Raw genomic sequence first — 19,785 nt, 5'->3', positions numbered from 1 at the left:
ATCCCTGGAGGGTTTTTGCAGCCAGGTTGAATGTGGCTCTCAGCAACCTGATCTACTGTGAGGTGTCCCTGCCCATGGCAGGGTGGTTGGAACTAGATGATCCTCGTGATCCCTTCCAACCCTAACAGTGCTATGATTCTAATTTGTTTGTTTGTTTTTGGTGAGTAGCCTTCAGGTTCTGGGAAATAGCATTCACTGACAATATTCTGTGTTGAATACCCAGTAGGAGTCAACTAGCATAACAAACAGACACTGACAGAAATTTACATAAAACCTATTAATTCAATTTTAATTTTTTTTTTAAAGCACAAGTAATAAAATAAAAAGGTTGCCAAAGCCTGCACAGTGGAAGTGGAACTGGTATGTACCCTTAAGTGACATGGATGAGTACAAGATCATAGAATCATCAAATCCTAGAATGGCTCAGGTTACAAAGAACATTAGAGATCATCTACTCCAACCTCTCTGCCATGGGTAGGGACACCTCTCGAGTAGACTCAGCTGCTCAAGGCCTCATCCATCCTGGCCTTGAACACCCCTGGGGTGAAGGCATCCACAACCTCCCTGGGCAACCCATTCTACAGTCTCAACACCCTCGTACTGAAGGACTTCTTCCTAAGATCCAGCCTAAGCCTATTCTTCCTCGGCTTCAAACCATTCCCCCTTGTTCTGTCTCTCTAGATACCCTTATGACACCCTCTGCAGCCTTCCTCTAGGATCTCTTCAGTTATTGGAAGGCAGCTCTAAGGTCTTCTCCAGGCTAAACAAGCCCAACTCCTTCAGCCTATCCTCATAGAAGACACGTTCCTGTCCTTGGATCACCTTTGTGGCCTCCTCTGGACTCACTCCACCAGCTCTGTGTCCTTCTTATACTGGGGACACCAGAACTGGATGTGGTATTTGAGGTGGAGTCTCACCAGAGCAGAGTAAAGCAGCAGAATCACTTCTTGACCTGCTGGCCATGCTCCTCTTGATGCAGCCTAGCACATGGCTGCATTCTGGGTTGCATGAGGGCACTGTTGGCTCATGGTGAGCTTCTCAATCAACACCCCCAAGTCTTTCTTCAGGCCTACTCTCAACAAACTGTGGCCCTAGGCAGCCTGTTTCTCTGTACCCTTCTGTCAATGTACCTCAGACAGAACTCATTTCTCACCCAGCATTCTAATTCTGTGCTAGCAAGGAGCCCGTCAGGGTTCTGTCTTTTAGTATATGCTCTCATTTTCTCCATCACATCTTGGTATCCTGATCACCCACAAAAATACAGTTATTGCACCTTACCAAGCACCTCTTATTCTTGCTGGGATTTTAAACAGGGCTGACCTATCACACCCAGTCACAGAGTACTGACTTTGGGTATTGAAACACAGAGACTGGCATAATGAATATATAAAATAATTGGATTTTTTTGACCCTCACAAAGTGTGTAATTAGTGCTCACTAAATAGGATGGCAGAAGAAGGCAACTCTGACCCACTCTGCTATAGATTAAGTACAAATTTACTGGATGAAAAATCAATCCTTGCTGTTTGTGCAACTTTTAATTTGCCACATAAGGCTGTGCATATCTATTTGGAGTTTGCACTAGCCCCAGTTAAGAAGAAACAAGTGCTCAATAGAAAGCATTGAATCAGATTCAGATATCAACAAGAATATCAAATGAGGAATATGCAATTAGCATTTAGAAAACACAGTTCATTACCAGCATTTGGCAAAACATCACATTTTTGACCTTCAGAGCTTGCAGGAACAGTCCATGCTGTGCAACCTGCCAACATCTGCAGCCGTTCTGACACACAGCAAATGCAGAAACAAGAATTGTCAATGACTATGAGCTTACCCTGTTTGAAATTCTCCTCTTAAAAAATCCCTAATCATTAAATTCAGAAGATGACTACATAGATACCCTTGCTCCTCCAAACCAGGAACTTGCCACATGGACGGAACAGTAACAGAAACTTGAAGAAAGTTTCTCAACATCTCCTTACTATCAAAGTTAACCAATACCAGTGAAATAATTCCAGGAGCTGGGCAAATATAGAGCTCTTTAAGTGCACAGCATAGGACTGATCCTATGCTGCCTTTGCTCAGCTATTCAAGGTCATTATGACTCTGGGAAAGCATAGAGCTCTTCAAATTTATGCCCAGTTGATGGCCAATTCTATGGTGTCTCTGCTCAGTTGTTAAATGCCATTATGGCCCTGCACAGCTCTTGATAGCCTTCAGGCAGCAACACTCAGCAGCTGATACACCTCAGATACTCAACTTTGTTCTCTTTTACTGATGAAGAACAACTAAAGACCTTGTGTCTGAGTCACAGGTTGGGGATCACTGGTCTTAACAGCAAAGGTCTACAATGAGAACAGCTAGAGCATTTCAGATAACGACTTGCTGTATAGCCTCTTGGCCAAGTATGTGCTTCTCTTTGCCTTCACCTTCTGACTTGCCACTCCAGTTACCAATTAGCTAAAGAATAATTTTCTTAATGAAGTGAAGGACTGGAGTGGTGTTATTTCCTGGGGATCTTAAACAATCTATAACACAGTAACATTTGGAGCACAGTGATCCACAACAGAGTCTACATTTCCTTGCAAGGACCTGAGCCAGCAGAACAGGGACATGAGCATTTTGCAGCATTGTTGTCAGACACAAAGGTGTAATGGGCAGTGTCAAATGGCTGAAAGGCAGGATATTGTAGCATGTGGGAAGGAAATAACTGTTTCAATATTTATTTTGCTTAGAAAAATCTTTTCCACTTCAAACAAGTTTTGCTTTTCAGACTAGAAAGTATCGCTTCCAAGAACTGCAGCTACCAGTGTGTCCTCTCCTGCCACTTCTCATTGATCTGTGATTCTTAGATGGACCTTTATTAATTAAATCTCAGTCCAACTAATTGAGAATTACTTCATTATTTACCACTTACAGTCAATGACATTAGCTTAAGTTACCCAACTGTTGTTTTTTCTTACACCAAGCTATTAGAAGCTTCCTGTTAGCTTCACAACTGTTGGGAAAGTTCATTTTAATAACAGCTTAAAATTCCAGAAGAAAAGGGTTCACGGTGCAAGACAACAGTCACCAATAATGCTCTGCACTCTCAAAGTTCTTTTCTAGTCTAGGCAAGACTATGTGCAAGTCCTGTTTAAGAACTGCACAGTGGACAAAGCATTAGAACACGTTAAGTTAATTCTCTCAGGGAGAAATTACATGGGTAGTAGTGCATCAGATATTCCAGGGTAATAAATGGAACAAAACAGGCAACTCTTTAGTAATAATGCACTCACAGATGAGTCTGAACATTAAGTACTCCACAGGAAAGAAGAAGAAGCTGATGAAGCATCAACCTGCTTCCATTTCCCACGTGGCTTCTATTTTCTGGTGTTTCAATCCAGGCTAAGGACTAAGATTGCAAACATTAAGAAGGAATCCTGAAAGTAAATGAATTTCTAAATCATTGAATAACTGGAGGGTTATTCAATACACACTAACCTACCCTAGGTTAAAGAAGGGAAAAGACAGGAGCAAAATGATTAAATATCTTAATTTCATATTGCCACTAACTCAACTCTGTCGGCCAGAAATTTCATCTTTTGCCCTTCAGCTTTTAATGCACTTTGGTTGCAATTTCAATCAAAAGTAATATTCCAGTTGCTCTACAAAAATTAGATCGTGAGGTAATTGATTATTCAAATTCAGATAGAAACACTCTGTGAATGTATGTTTTCAGTGGAATGAAACTTTTCACTGTCTAAATACAGAGGTTTTATGCAACACTTGGTTGCCATTGCATGTTAAACCTACATTTGTTCAGTCAGTCACTGGACAGAGACACATTTCCCCCGTGTCAAATAACCAGGCAGTTCCTATGAAGTCTTTAGCTTTGTACACTTACCCCCTGCCATCTAGTGATCTGTCCTAATAACTACAGTACAAATGTTACACTGAGGTCACCCAGAAGGGTCTATTTCTGTTGCCTTTCCTTGTCCTAGCCAATTCCTTACTGCAGTCACTGCTGCTCAAGTCACAGCAATGCTGTTTACTGACATGGGCACGAACCAGCAGAAGGTTAACAGAAGGATAAATCAGTTTCTGGTAGATCATTTTCCATTGACTGGTTCTTGGACTTGAAATCAAGTCCAAGCTCATTTTTAGTATCATTTATCCACATCTCTCTACAAAAGTCTCCCTTACTGGCATTTAGTATATATTCTTGTGCCAGCTTACCCCACCACTCATTTGTCAATACCACCACTTATTTATGAGGAATTATCTCCTTTCTTTTCATTTCTAAAGCCAAATAATTACACCTCTGTCCTCAATCACAGAATCTGCCTGTGTTCTGAACCAAAACAACAAACCCATCAATTCCAGCATATAGCACAGTTTGCCTAACAAGATAACAGACTAATCCTTAAGTTATCCTCTCAGTTAGGTAACCAGACCCAAACAAAGGCAGGAGAGGAACGACAGATATAGACTGCTGTACACCTCATGTTCTAAATATCAAGCTATGTAAGCTGTTTCTGATCTGTGGTGTCGTCCTAGAAGAGATCTATTCCCTTCCATAACTTCAGGGGATGTAAGTATCTCAATAGATTTAAACAGTATTGCAAGGAGAAGGGAAAAACTTAAAACATTCTTGATAGCAGAATGTTTTGGTCTGCTTAGGACCCTGAAAGTCAAAAATCAGCACCTTAAATAGAACTCTCAATCCAGCATGGACCCACCATCCCAGGTTCCCTCTCTAAACATGATTCCCTTTCAAAGTAATATTCACAAATATGACCAAGAGCACAAAGCCACCTACACACAAACAAGTTTTCTTCATAAACCAACTCTAAGGAGCAAGTGAGTTTTCCAAAACAAGAAAACCTATATGAGAAACTGCATGAACGTGGTGTAAAGCTGCAGGCAATGCACAGAAAGGTCAAACTTGCAGGCTTCAGAGGCACTTCCAGCCTTGACTCTTTGCTGATGCACATATTTCATGAAAATGACTCGAGTTATTGGATTTAAAATTACTTTTCCTATAACCAGAGTTAAATATAAAAGATCTAGACAAATGAAACCACATTTATCAACACCAATTTCATACTCAATGCCTCCTTATACATTTGCTGTTTACCTCAAGTACTTGCTTGACAGCAGCTCACACTGCTAAAGGCTTGTACTGAAGTTTCTCTAGTGAATCTAGGTTCCAGGTCCAGTCCTAGATCCTCATCTCATCTTCATAGGGTTTTTAATTTGATACCATGGATCCATATCTGCCCCCTCAAATGAAGAAATTTCATCTTGAACTGAGTATCAAGCATTTTACATTCCAAGCTATTTTAATTCCTGAATAATCCTTCCTCTCCTGCTGAGAAATAACATTTTAAATGATCAGTTTTCCAAGGTGTGCTCATCTACAGTTTGGGAATACTGGTCCACCAGCAGAGCTGAAGCAGAGTGGTTCTATTAAACGGGCCCAGTACAAGTCCAACATGAAGCAGCAGTCAGGTGTTGAGAAAAAACAAAAGCTGGGAAGCTTATTGTACCCTTAACATTATCCTGGCCAAAGCAGGAGTCTGGGATCTGGGTACCACATGATAGTGCAACAACAAAGGCCACAGGGACTGGACTGAATCTTCCTTCCAAGTGTCTGCTGCAGGCAGTGATGAGTATGGGAAAAGCATTCTAAAAATTTAATCCAACATGAAGGGCAGTTTTCCAGTATTTCACAGGCCCAAAAATTCCCAAGTTACTCCCAGGTTTAAAATAAAGATTAAGCACTTTTTAAGGAGTGGATCTCCTAACACTTTTGAAAGGATTAAAGAGAAGGGTCAGTTTACTCTGTGTGCAAGAGCAAGGACAACACATAGCATGCTACAACTTTCCACCTAACCTATTTAAATATCTATTAACACCCAAGAATTATAAGACTGGATTTGTCACACAGTACAAGTTTAGTGTAGTCAGTTCAGAAGCGATCAGCAAAGGCAGCTTTCTCCTCCTACAAAAGTATTGAAGAGTAAGTTTTCACATACTTCTCTCAGATTTTCTTTTACAACATGGTAGTCCCAAACCTGCAGTGAAGACATTACTTTTGATGTTAACAACAAAAAGTTGCATTTTTTTCTTGACTCTGCTTCTACACTTTCCTCTTTTCCAGGTCTTCATGAAGGCTAGGGCAATTTTTGTGAAAACCAAACCAAACCAAACACCAGTGCTTTAATTCCCAAATGCATTGGGTCTTTCTGAAAGTGGTTTAAAGGGATAAGAGTTCAAGCTCTCTCCTACACATTCCTGCCCAGGTGATACAAAGGCTGAAAACATAATTAAGACTGCAGGATGCTATATAAACACTAGAGAAGGCAAAGTAAACCCAGGATTTTGGTCTGGTCCTGTACATTTTGTACTGATATTTAAGGGGGGGGGAAAAAGAAGGGTTTTGTTTGTAAGAAAAGAGGCACTATCAATACAGAAACATCTCTGCACCAAAATCCAACCAACCTCATAAGGGCTAACAGTTCATTAGGGAGAGACCAAACAGAAGTGCATCCTTTTAAGTGGATAGATGGATTAGCAGAATACATGCTCTTAATGATCATAACTCACTGATAACTCATCTTGTCAGGGGAAGAACATGTTTAGCAGCCTAGAAAAGGGTCGTTACTTGTATGCTGACTTTTTCACGTGCTATTTCAGTAAATACTATTTTACATTAAATTATTAATCTCCAGTACATGCTGGAGCATGGGCAGGGTGACAATCAACCACAGGACAACACGTAGCTGACAGCTGTGGTTCTGCTCCATGTATAGAAGACCTAGATTTAATTCTGCAGAGACCCTGGTTAAGCACTTCAAGCTAAACTTTTGATGAACAGCAGTGACTCACCGGCTCCTCAAATGCTAATTCCTGGCCATGTACACCAAATGAGAAAAGTTGCACCTTACTACAAAGATTTCATTCCGTTTCATTTGAACCAAATACTTCATTCTAATGTTATGCCAAAAAGAAACATTACAGAGCAAAAAACTACATGGCCTTCGGCTGCGTGATTCACACCTGCTGTGAGGAGGTTTCTCATTATAGATGTTAGAAATAGAGAAGGCAAAAAGCAAATCATGGATGTCTGAATTAGCAACCACAGTTTTACCCTGGGTTACTACACTAACTGGCTACTAGTATTAGGTGAAGGAATCACAGAATGGTAGGGGTTGGAAGGGATCTCTGCAGCTGCGTCCAATCTCCCTGCCAAGGCAGATTCACAAAAAGGTTACACAGGAACATGTCCAGGCAGGTTTTGCATGTCTCCAGAGATGGAGAGCCCATCACCTTTCTGGGCAGCCTGTTCCAGTGCTCCATCACCCTTAAATTAAATAAGTTTTCTCATGTGAAGAGGAATTCATTTGAGGAATCATTCCAGACACCACTGCCCAACAGCTGTTGGCAAACACAGCCCTTCATTCCCATGGCAAACAAACGAGCTCTGCCTGGTGAAGCCAGTGGCAGAAATGTCCTTCTGCAACCAACTTCTACTCAGCAACAGCTACTGTTACAAACACACAATGCCAAGTATATGCCCAGCAGTATTATGCATCATTTCACAAGCATAAAATATTGATGGCATTTGCAGTCCTCGTAACACAGGGATTTCATAATCAGTGGAGTAGGGAGTTGGAGCAGATGACCCAGGTAGATTTCTTTCTTCTAAACCTAAGAATGAGTGTTGGACCAGGCAAATAGCAGTGGAATAAATAAAGAAATAGCACTTCTACTGTGCTGACTAGTCCAAAGCCTATATATTTTTTTAATGTCCTTCTCTAAAATAGAAGCCATAATGGACTATTAGGAAATGTTCTTCCAATGCATGCATTGATTACCCATACCACTATGCCTATTAAAATAAAATTCTTCTAAGCACAGAAATGAAGTCATTCCAGTGTTTCCTAAGGGCATACAGTTCATCTTTTGCAGCAGCTCGCTCTCTACAAGGTGAGAGACACTTACTGTGAGTGTTAAACAAGTTTTTATTGGTTTTAGAGTTTTATGGTAACAGAATTTCCAATCTCACAGAATTTATTTCTAATGATGCTTCCAAATCAGACACACTGCTTTAAATGGGGAGGGGAAAAAACCCAACCACCTCGAACTTCATAGAAAATGTAGTGCAACATCTCAAGCAAGAGTCTATTGAAGTGAGCAGAAAGAACAGCTTCAATGAGCTCTGATGAATCTTGAAATCAACCTAAGAATGGTTGTTTTATTGTAAAAACTATTTCACTGATTCTCTCCTGAAATTATTGCTCGTCATCACACATTTGTTTTCATATTTTGAGAGCACCCTAAAAGTCAGAATATAATGTTGGAGCAGATATATGCAGGTTTTTGAAAGGACAAAAAGAATGAGAATAGATAGATAGATAGATAGATAACCACAGAACTTTGCTGTAGTGACAGAACCTTGATAAGCCAAACCTGGCAAACAGGACAGAGCCCAGTGATTGAGGTGCCCATCATTCTGGTATATTCTACATGTTAAAACTGATCCCCTTCAAAAGACAAAGTAAACTTCTTCAATTAAGGCTTAATTTTCAATAACTTCCTAATTAAATATTACAGTAAGATGTACTTTCAAAAAACACTTTTACCTCAACTCAAGTGTTTTTCACTTCCAGATATTTGTCACTAAATGAGGTGGGTTAAAAGCTTTTACTTTAAAAAGAAACACGAAAAAAGACAAAACCAAGGATTATCTTTTGACCAATTAACTTGCCCATATATTCTATCTCTTTGGGGAAAAAATAAAACCATATCTCTCTGCCAGAGCTGGTATCAGAACAAGAGTGCTACTTTGATATCTCTGAGTTAGAAGAGCAAACCTTCATAACCACTGGAAACCCAAAAGGCAGACTTACACCGAAGTGCAGCTACATGCAGTTCCACGGACTGATGCTCTAGGTACATTTTAAATACTTGAGTGTCAGGAAAACTGTTGCAGGTAGAGAAGATATTCTGCCAGAATGAACTGAGTAGACTACCTTTCAAGCTACTTAAAAATGGAAGTCCTGCCAGGATGTGGAACAGCTACTTAACTCCTCATTTGAAGGGGAATACCTTCATTCAGGAAGTCGGTGCCGGGGTTGGGAGGAGAAGCCAACAACAACAAAATAAAACCAGAACACAACATTTCAGAAAACTTTGAGATAAAATCTGTGCAGTAAAATTTCCAGCAGCTGTTAAGAGAATTCTAGCTCTACTCTCAGTGTACGATGGCTTAAACAGGAAACATCTACACCCAAGACATTGTTGTACACACAGCACTCCCCCTACAAGCCCCCCCAGCAAGTCTAACAGAGGGAAGCACCTGGTATATGTCCAAGAAACTACCTGACCCATAGTGCACCATGAGAAGAAAAGCAGCAGCTAGCTGGGAATCTATGTCTCCCCCTCTTACTCCCCCCTAAGTTTTCTGCTGTTTCACAGAAGGCTGCCGACAGGCACAGCACCTAAGCTCGATAACCAGTCAGAAAACACCGGCAAAGTTAACCTCCTGTAAAGAGCTGGCGATGGGGCAATTTGGACAGACAGCTGTTCCACAGCTCTTTTTTTGCTAAAATCTCAACAGAAGACATTTTCTCTCTCACCAGAGGAGCTCTGACCACCAACTCTCCTCTTCTTCCCCTTCCCCATCATCAGCCCCAGCTGTGCAATAATAACTCCACCACCAAAACACAGCTGAAAGTCTGAATGGACAGGCTAATAAACAACCTAAACCGTTCAATTCAATGCACCAGCTGTTACCCATTTTCCAAATGGATACAGAGCCCTCACCCTCCAAAAACATCACTTTTCTGGCATATTCCTTCTGCAAGCAGTTAGCAGTGAGAGCCAGGTTAAAATACACTCTCCTGCACTCAACAGCCTGCAGCCAAGATCAGAAACTAAAGAGCAACGTTCCTCCTATCTCAATGAAATGGGACACTTGATCACATTCATCCTGCACTACTTGATGCCCAAGTACCAACTTTGGGATGACAAATAATTTCAAAGGCAATCTCAGACCCCTTCCCCTTTTCCCAGCGCAGAGCCCCTGAGGGACATCACTTACACTTTTGCCTTCATCTTCGGGCACGGGCTCTTCTCTGCCTAAACAAGGCATTATTTCTTCTTCTTCTTCTGCTGCTGCTGCTCCTCTGTCCTTCCCAATGTTTCCTTCATTCCCCAGCTTCAACCTCTTCCCCTCAGGTTGAGAATCATCCACTTCCTCCCTCCTCATCTTGCTATCTCTGCCTCGCTGCTTCCCCGCATCTTCTGGGCTGCCACAGGAATTTGACATTTTCCAAGTGCTCTGGACTCTTTTAAAAGACTGACGAAGCTGCCTTTTTGAGGGAGATGGGGCTTCTGAGAGCACCGATGTGCTCTCACTGCTCTTCAAGCCCTGAAGCGGAGCTCAGGAGCCCTGGCAGGAATGGCTCAGAGCTCTCCTGCTTCTCTGCCGCCCTCTCCTGAGCAACTCCAGCACCGTACTACAGACGTTCCGCAGCAGCCGCCGCTCGCGCCTTCTCTCTCTGTCCCACCCCTGCACCTAATCAGACCACCTGCACCTAATCAGACCACCTGCACCTAATCAGATCCTGCGCCCAATCAGACCCCTGCACCCAATGAGCCCACCTGTGCCCAATCAGACCCTGCACCCAATCAGACCCTGCACCCAATCAGACCCCTGCACCCAATGAGCCCACCTGTGCCCAATCAGACCCTGCACCCAATCAGACCCCTGCACCCAATGAGCCTACCTGTGCCCAATCAGACCCTGCACCCAATCAGACCCCTGCACCCAATGAGCCCGCCTGTACCCAATCAGACCCTGCACCAAATCAGACCCCTGCACCCAATGAGCCTGCCTGTACCCAATCAGACCCTGCACCCAATCAGACCCCTGCACCCAATGAGCCCACCTGTGCCCAATCAGACCCTGCCCATCGACCCTGCACCCATGAGCCACTGTGCCAATCAGACCCTGCACCCAATCAGACCCCTGCACCCAATGAGCCCACCTGTGCCCAATCAGACCCTGCACCCAATCAGACCCCTGCACCCAATGAGCCCACCTGTGCCCAATCAGACCCTGCACCCAATCAGACCCCTGCATCCAATGAGCCCACCTGTGCCCAATCAGACCCTGCACCCAATCAGACCCCTGCACCCAGTGAGCCCACCTGTGCCCAATCAGACCCTGCACCCAATCAGACCCCTGCATCCAATGAGAGCACCTGCACCTAATCAGACCCCTGCACCGGCACGGGGGTTGGAGTCCATGATCTCCACAGGTCCCTTCCAACCCCAACTGTTCTATGATTCAATGAAAAGTAAAAACCTCCCCTGTATTGATTACATAGACAATTCTGCTCTCTACTTTGCCAACCCCCTTGTGATTCTGTTCTACCTGATCCAGAGAAAATGACTTTCCTTAAAGCACCAAATATTTTCTTTAAATCCCTGAGGGGCAGAGTGGGCTTTGGTTAGATGCTCTTTGGTTAGATGTCAAGAGTGATCACCCATTAAAAGGTAAAGACTGCTTTAATTCCAAACAGCTTGCTTAAAAATTAGTCCATCACAATGGGGTTTGGGGATCATTTGCTTTGGGTTATTGTAGTTGGTTTCTTTTTGTTTGGTGGTTTGGAAGGGTTTTATGTTGGTGATGGGTTTTGTTTTGTTTGGTGGTTGTGGTGGTGGGGTTTGGGGGTTTGTTGTTGACCAGTTTTGCACAATATGTTCTGGTCCTGCAGCTGGAGGAATGAGATTAAAATGAGATTAAGACAAGGCAACATGAGAGTTTGGAGACTCCCTTTGCTCTCTCCTAGCCACTTTATAAAAAACACCAACACACGTAATCAAAGGATTGGTGAAATAGCTGGACATTAAAAAAAAGCAACACTAACCCAGTGTTTTCATGTGTAGAGTGGACTTCATTCTTCCACTACATAAAGAAATATGAAATAGAGTTTTAGAAAGGGGTGATTTGAGTTGTTTTCTCCTGTTTGTATATTTAAGTGAGATTCTTTGTATCTAGCAGAGTGAAGTAAATCCCTAAGAAGCCCTTTGCAAATATCTAGACATGTTCCAGTCAGGGGCTTAGGGACTAAGCTTCAGAAGTGATGACCAAAGTCAGTTGTGGATGAATGCATCTAATCAAACTGTCCATGATTTCCAGTGTTCCACAAGGTATGTCTTCCAAGAATTTGACAGTTAGAGGGAGTTAATCTGTGTCCTAACACTGGTTTCACTGACATTATGGAGCAGGCTTTAGTCTGAGCAAGTAACATTAATTATTCAAGAATGAACACAGAGGGTTTCTCAGGTCCATGAGCTCCTAAACACGTATAGCTCAGGAGCAAAGGAAAGCTTTAACATACCACTCTGTATCCTCTTCCACAGCAGCGAAGGTAGTGAGTAACAACTGGGATTCTGTACAGAAGTTCCATCCCCTATGCAGAATTTACCCCCTTTTCCTTCATATTAACCACCTGATCCAACATTTCCCCAAGCCCTACTCTCCAACCTTTCCCCTTTCCCTCTGGCTTGGAGTTTTTGAAAAGATCTGCAGCTGCTCAGATCATCTCCCCCATACTGGAAGGTGCAGCTCTAAACAGCAAGAGCACTCAGACTGCAAAAGGCTGCAGCTTTCTTCTTTCTAGTGCTCATTCACCACTCAGAGTTGTTTTTTCCATCACACTTGTCCCACTGTGTCCTTTAATCCTGTTTTCTATTTCTGCTTCATTTATTCTTTCTATACACTTCCCAACCTTACCTAAAAATACTAAAAGACTGAAATAAACCTGAAACTAAACTGATAACTATGACACTGCTCAGGCAGATAGCTTATTTGTACAGTAAACTGCACCAATTTTAGTTGGAACAGTTCTCCATCCAAAAGCTTTGATTTCAGAGAATTCAAGTGCTTTGCAAGAACTTGCCAGTTCTCCCAGTATTTTACTTCTGTTTGAAGCTGAACCAGGCAGCAACACAGGCTGCCTCAGTGACCAGCCCAACCACATTCCCACCAGTGTGATTGCCAGGCAGCTGCCTGGCTCCTTGCACACTCCTGTCTCCAGGCTGTCCTGATCACAGACAGAGTCTGAGTCCAAATTCAAATATCAAACGTCCGCTTCCTTGGTTTTGAAGCACAGCTTCTGCTTTTGAAAACAGGGAAATTTACAGAGAGAGATAATGCAATTTTGTTTCTAATTAGAAACAAATACTTTTGAAATGTCAACATTTTCAAAATGTCAACATTTTCATGGAAAGAAAAAAGGAGAAATGGCAAGACAACAAATACATTCACTGTTGGCATTTGAGGAGTGAAGGTTGTTCAAGCCTTTGCTTCCTGTTGCTCAGTGTGCAAATACTGTGTGGCAAGAGTACTCACAGAGCCACAGAATGAAAGGGGCTGGAAGGGACCTCTGAAGATCACCTAGTCTGAACCCCCTGCCAGAGCAGGGTCACCTAGAGCAGGTTGCACAGAATGGTGCCATTATATTTTATGTTTCTGCACTGGAAGGATCCCTGCATCCAGGTCTGGAGCCCTCAATATAGGAAGGCCATGGACATGCCAGGGCAGGTCCAGAGGAGGGGTGAAAAAATGATCAAGGGGTTGGAGCACCTCTGCTATGCAGACAGGCTGGGGGAGCTGGGGGTGTTTAGCCTGGAGAAGAGAAGGCTCCAGGGAGACCTAATAGCAGCCTTCCAGTACCTGAAGGCGGCCTACAAGAAGGAAGGAGAGAGACTGTTTGCAAAGGACTGTAAGGGATAGCACAAGGGACAACGACTTCAAACTAGAGATGAGTAGATTTAGATTGGATGTTAGGAACAAGTTCTCTACCATGAGGGTAGTGGAACACTGGAACAGGTTGCCCAGGGAGGTGGTTGGGACCCCATCCCTGGAGGTATTCAAGGTGAGGCTCAACAGGGCTCTGGGCAACCTGATCTAGCTGAGGATGTCCCTGCTGACTGTGGGGAAGGTTGGATTGGATGACCTTCAGAGGTCACTTCCAGCCCAAACCATTCTATGATTCGCTGGTGGTATATCAGGCAGTTCTCCAGGACATTAGCCAATAGTGTAAGTTGTAGCAGCAGGCTTTATGCATGGAGCTTACTTCAGGAACAGGGCCCAAATCTCTCAGACCATTAAGGATTTCAGAAGAGGGTGAAGTGATCAACCTGAGAGAAGAGTCAGTGGTACAGACATATCTGTCTGCTACAGCCCTTGCTTAATGTCAGCCTTACTGTTTCACCTTCTGGTTTGACTAGCCAACTTGACAACCAGCGTTATGGTCATAGTCACTCCCTTCCCTTCTTTCAGCAGAAGTCAGTTTATACCTAATGAGCACCTTTAGATTTCCAGCCCTATGTTGGTTCCTCACAGAACCCTTTACAAAACCGATCATGAGCCAAATAGAGCAATTAGTACAACTCACTGAAATCCAAGAGGCCATTACCCAGGAGCCCTGGGCAATTCTCACATAACCTGCTTTCCAGACATTTCTGCTTGGGATCACTGCTGAAAAATGAAATAATAACAGGAGCAACAAAGCAAAACAGCCAGACCTCCACAGGTATCATATGCAATACCATTCTCAGCTGCCAGCCCAACTCTTCTTGGACTGCAAGGTACACTAAGTGTATATACAACAGGCATGTCGAGCGTGAGGCAGCAGTGCTCAAACTGAGTGAGAGCTACAATCACATCCTGGGATATAGGTTATCCCAAAAAAGTCCCAAAATTCCCTGTGATCTTTGTCTCTCCCATATTTACCTTCTCATAGAGGTGTCTTCTCCAACAGCAAAGAAAACCACTTTAATGCTTATTGGGAACCAGACGGGGAGCAGTAGCTGGGAGGAACATGGGGAATAGCAGCTACAGCTCTTTTTATACATGCTCTGGATATCTGTGCATGTTTGTGTGGCCTGCAACATCAGCAAAGAAGCTTGCACTTCTCCATTTCCACCTTTTGTGCAAGAGCAAAACACACAGAGCCATCAGGCAGCTGAAGGCAGGATGAAAGCAGTGCTGCCTGCTGCAGGGGAGCTTGGCCTCCAGCAAGTGCTGCCTGAGAGCCATAGGATTTGGATGCAAGGAACCAGGGCTAGACAGGAGTTTGGGCAGAAATGGGAAGGGAAAATACAGCTGACTGAGTCTCATAAGCCTCAGATGTAGAGAAGATTTATTTTGTTGTATCCACTTTACAAACAAGCAATGGAAATACCGAGGACAGTTGTTTCAGTCTGGGGGGGGCTGAACTTCATCTCCTGTAAAAAGCCAGGATGGTGCCACTGCATTATTTGCATCCTACTTAATCACTCAGAGTTGAAACCTGGCAAAGATCCCTTTCTTTGACTCTTCCGTGAAAACAACACTCACAGGGAATTTCAAGTTTCAAGGACAAACGAGCCAAGAGATGCTATTGTTACCTAACTGCTCCCATTGAGAGCAGTCAAGATCAGAGCAAGCAGAATTAGACCGTTCCCAAGAGATTCTGCAATTCAGCTCAACCAGTTCACAACCACCACAACAGAAGTTTGGTCTATTCATAGATTGCAGTGTCTTAACGAGTAAAACAACAGGACTTACCTCAGAATGACATTTATATCTGAGCATGATGATGTTTAATGTAATGGAATACTTGTTGCATTCCCTTAGCTCACCTTAGTCTGCAAGCCAATGCAAGACTAACCCCCTGATTTAAAGCCCTCTAATGTATACCTGCTTCACAGTGAAAACACAGGCTCTGGAAGTCTATTCATGTTGCAAGAGAACATAAAGCACCAGCCCTGCCAAGGAAAGGCAATATAATCAGCAGTAAAAGCCCAGATCTCTCTCCATACATGCTCTGATGAAAAAAAAAAAAAAAAAAAAGAAAGAAAAAAAAAAATGAACAACAGACAACTTAGGCACTTGTAAAATGACTTTAATGGGAGGAGAAGGGGATGGTACGTTTACGTTAATCAGGTAATTTGGCACATCTTACCGCTACAAGGAGGACGAGTTATTTTTTAATGAGTCTGAAAGTGAACCAATAAGTATGGAAAATTAATTTTTCATTTATCTTGTGACTGCTTCCAAATTAAACTCTGCATATCATCGCTGTAATTACTTCTAAAAGCTTATAAATATTTCATGATTGTTTCGTGCTCGCTGACAAACATCGGAGGCACTGACTGCTTTGTTTACAGCACATTGTTTATGGCTTCAGGTTTCCATATAAACTTCTTCTGCTCTGTACTAGACACAGAGAGAGAAATAGTCTTTTTACATGGTGGCTTCTGTATTGCCTATAAATCAAAATATAATTGCAAGCCACATGCCAGCATACAAACCAAAGAGGTATCTTTCTCTAGAATCACTGAGATGATTTGGTTTCAAAGGGTATGACCCCAAACCTTCACCAAGTTCTTCAAAAGGTACTGGAGCAGGCTGTGTTTGCAAAGGCTTCTTTCATGAGCTCCTTGGAATTAGATTCGTGCCATAATGTGGCAGCTCCAAAATGGCCCCTTGCAGATGACAAAAGTAAGATTTGGCAGAAGATAGAACTACAGAAATCCTCCTTCAGAAATAACAGCTTTGGGATCTAAGCTTCCTGCACGCTGCATGCCCCTAATGGGAAGAGTCCAGCTTAGGAAAAGCACTTGGATGAAACAGTTACATCTGCTAGGGTGGGCATATGAAAAAAGAAAATAGGCTATGTTGCTGACTACTAAACCCTTCAGAACCAATCAGACATCAAAATATTGCCATGAAATTCCACTAGAAATGTGCCAGGGCTTCAGTGAGCATTAAAGATTCATGGTTACCCACAAACAATAGACCAGCTTGCTCCTTCAGTCTGGGATCAAATGTTCTGTGGTTTGTTTCTACCATCTGTCCAGGAGGATCGGAAACAGCTCAGTATTTATGTCCTCAAATTTCTCTCCAAAGCTACAAGTTGCCTTCTGAGCAGGATAACACTGCTGCCATGGTAGCTGGTTGATGACAGGGCAATGTCCCTCCTTCAAGACCATTAACCAAAACATGCACACCCGTGGCTGATACACACATGCATGTTTTAATTCACTTTCCAAATTGCCTTTCTTAAGTCAAAAGGAGACTAGAAACAAAGACATTTTCAAATCTACAAGTCAATAAATTTAAGTCCAAACAACAACAACAACATTTATCATTAGATGCATTTAGACAGACAGTTTTTCCTTCTGTTGTCTTGGTACCTTTCTGGCTACAAAAGCACTGGGTGGGTGGGAGCTCTTTCTCCATTATCCTTACCATGCCATGAACTCCAAATGGTGACAGCAGACATGAAATCCCTCACAAGAAAGCAGATTATTCCCACATCATTTTTCTGTTACTTTCAAATGCTTACTGTGATGGTTTGAAACTGTCTTTTTAATTTTTCCTTGCAAAGTTCAAGCAGAGAAAGTGAAAGAATGTAAATAAGTCACAGTTAACACTGTGGGCTTCCAAGTACACAGTGTTTAACATCCAAGTTCTGAGCATCCCATTATTATTAATTTGAGCCTTAATAATGTTGAATCAGAGTAGAGAAAGTAAGAATTGAACTGGATGAGCTGGTTTGTGGTACCATCATATGCCTATAGAACAGAATATGATAGTTAATTGAACAATGGGATTAATTTTTAATCAAATCACTGGCTGTTTTCTCTGTGGCCTCTATTAAGCATAGGAGGTGTATTTTATGATCCATCTCCATCCTTCACATTACTCTCAGCACACCCAAATCCAATTTATTCTCTGAGTAAGATTCTCAAGCATCCCTTCCTGTACAGGAACTACAGCTGTGACCTACAACCTTGCCTGAGTTTTATATCTCAGCTTACAGTCTTCCATTTAATGGGAAATATTTTGAGGAATTTGAACACCTAGTTCTCAAGCTACTTCAGTAAAGTCTGTGCAGAGTAGAGCAATAACATTGTCACTTAAGTGGCTCATATTAAAACAGGCCAGAAAACAGTGTCTGAATTTTTACAAGAAGCCATCCCAAATGATCTAATTGCATCAGGAGAGCTACTCTGGATTCATACCTGCTGAGTATAAAGCAGATGATGCCATTATCAGCATTACCCTTCCCACCACCACTTTCCATCTGTGTAACCCTTACGAAACCAGAGTCAGTTTTTAAAGAGAACCTATTAGAAGGTTTATTATATAGGCTTCAGAAACACAGCCTGTTGCATTTGAAATCATACAGAAAGCATCAAAATCCCAGGTCTTTCCTGGGATCATTAAAGAGAATCTTTAATGGCCAGAGAGCAGCAAGCCACTACTGAAAGCCTACAAGCACTGCAGGGGTGGAGGGGATTAAAAAAAAAAATCTGAAAAAAAAATATCTACCCTTATGATTAAAATGTTGTATAGAAGAAAGGTTTAAAAAATAATTAATTAATTGATTAAAATAAAAGACCAGGGGAAAAAAGTTTCTATTTACTTATTGTTCCAAAAGCTGAGGATCCTAAGACTTAGGTGAGAAAAATATTTTACACTAGTCAAGAAAATACCAGAGGTAACAGGACATAGAACCATACTGAAGATACATCCCAGATTTACACAAATCAGAAGATCAGAATCCATTTTGGCACAGCTATAGCCTGCAGCCCCACTGCATGGATTTGCTGTCTCCTAAGCGATGGACTAACAGGCTGCACCATGCAGCACTGCACAAGTGTTGGTGCAGCATGCAGCAACAGCAGCATCTTCTCCCCTTCAGCAAAGATCTACCCAATACACAGGATGGGGCTACAGATAAAGCCTGAAAACATTGTCCCAAGCTAATTTGAACCCACAGACAAATAGAAAACTCCTTAGCAGATAATAAGCAGCTTATGTTTTCTCTCCTGATGTTTTACGTCCCCTGGAGAAAAGCTTTTCTTAGTCATTCCCACCAGCCTAAGTGCTTTGATGTCAGCTTACTGAAAGGACCTTGGCTGGGATAGAGTATTGCTTACACAGTCACAATAAAAATATCTTAGCACAAAGTTAGTTTTCAGTTTATGTGCCTTTAATCTGTACTATCTCTCTCATGAAAGAAGTACTTTGAACTATTTGGACTACTTATCTGGAAACAGATAGACAAATTTACAGTCAGAACCTAAGCATCTCATCATTCTTATTTACTACTCTTTGGTGCTGGCTGGTTCTATGCAATTAAGACTGGACAAGGGCACAAAACATGCCAAACCTTCCTAATTTGAGAGGAGTTTGGACTTGGATATATCAGAATGATAGTTCAAGTTCAAAAGTAACCTTCATATTGCAGCTGTAAGAACATGTTTGCTGAGGGGGGGCTTCATCAGTTTTGTGCAGTTCAGCCAAAAGTATTCAAAATATTTTCACCCTGTTTTAATCCTTGAAGGTAGCATAGACCATGTGCTGCAGGTGTTCTGATGGGTGCTTAGGTATAAGGTCAACTACTGGTCACTGTCAGGATGACAAGTTACACACAATTAGATTAAGAACTTAGTCTGTTGGTGATACAACAGTTCTCAAGCTGATTCATGTAAAATACTGTTTGCACTGTTGCACAAGACCAGTTCATGGCAGTAAACTACACAATATGATGCTTATGAAGACAGGCTGACAGAGCTGGGGTTGTTCAGCCTGGAGAAGAGAAAGCTCCAGAGAGACCTAATAACGACCTCCCACTACATGAAGGGGGCTACAAGAAGGATGGAGAGATGCTGTTTACAAAGGCCTGTAGGGATAAGGATGAGGGACAATGGCTTCAAACTAGA

General features: G+C 42.4%; 2 protein-coding genes across 2 annotated transcripts in view; one reads left to right on the top strand and one right to left on the bottom strand.

Annotated features, from left to right (window-relative positions):
• Positions 1–10,321, bottom strand: part of RBFOX1 (RNA binding fox-1 homolog 1) — a 1,190,001-nt gene extending 1,179,680 nt beyond the window's left edge. Inside the window, exon 1 of the mRNA XM_054391093.1 lies at positions 10,094–10,321. Coding sequence (XP_054247068.1) covers positions 10,094–10,321 — 228 coding nt within the window. The remainder of the gene's footprint in view (positions 1–10,093) is intronic.
• A 396-nt stretch (positions 10,322–10,717) lies between these two features.
• The window catches only part of LOC128974601 (interleukin-20 receptor subunit beta-like), a 44,457-nt gene continuing 35,389 nt past the window's right edge, over positions 10,718–19,785 (top strand). Inside the window, 1 exon segment of the mRNA XM_054391268.1 lies at positions 10,718–11,315. Coding sequence (XP_054247243.1) covers positions 10,718–11,315 — 598 coding nt within the window.

The sequence above is a fragment of the Indicator indicator genome, chromosome 22, assembly GCF_027791375.1.
Source record: "Indicator indicator isolate 239-I01 chromosome 22, UM_Iind_1.1, whole genome shotgun sequence".
NCBI lineage: Eukaryota > Metazoa > Chordata > Aves > Piciformes > Indicatoridae > Indicator > Indicator indicator.
The sequence above is the reverse complement of the archived record's forward strand: the minus strand, read 5'-3'. Positions and strand labels throughout refer to the sequence as shown.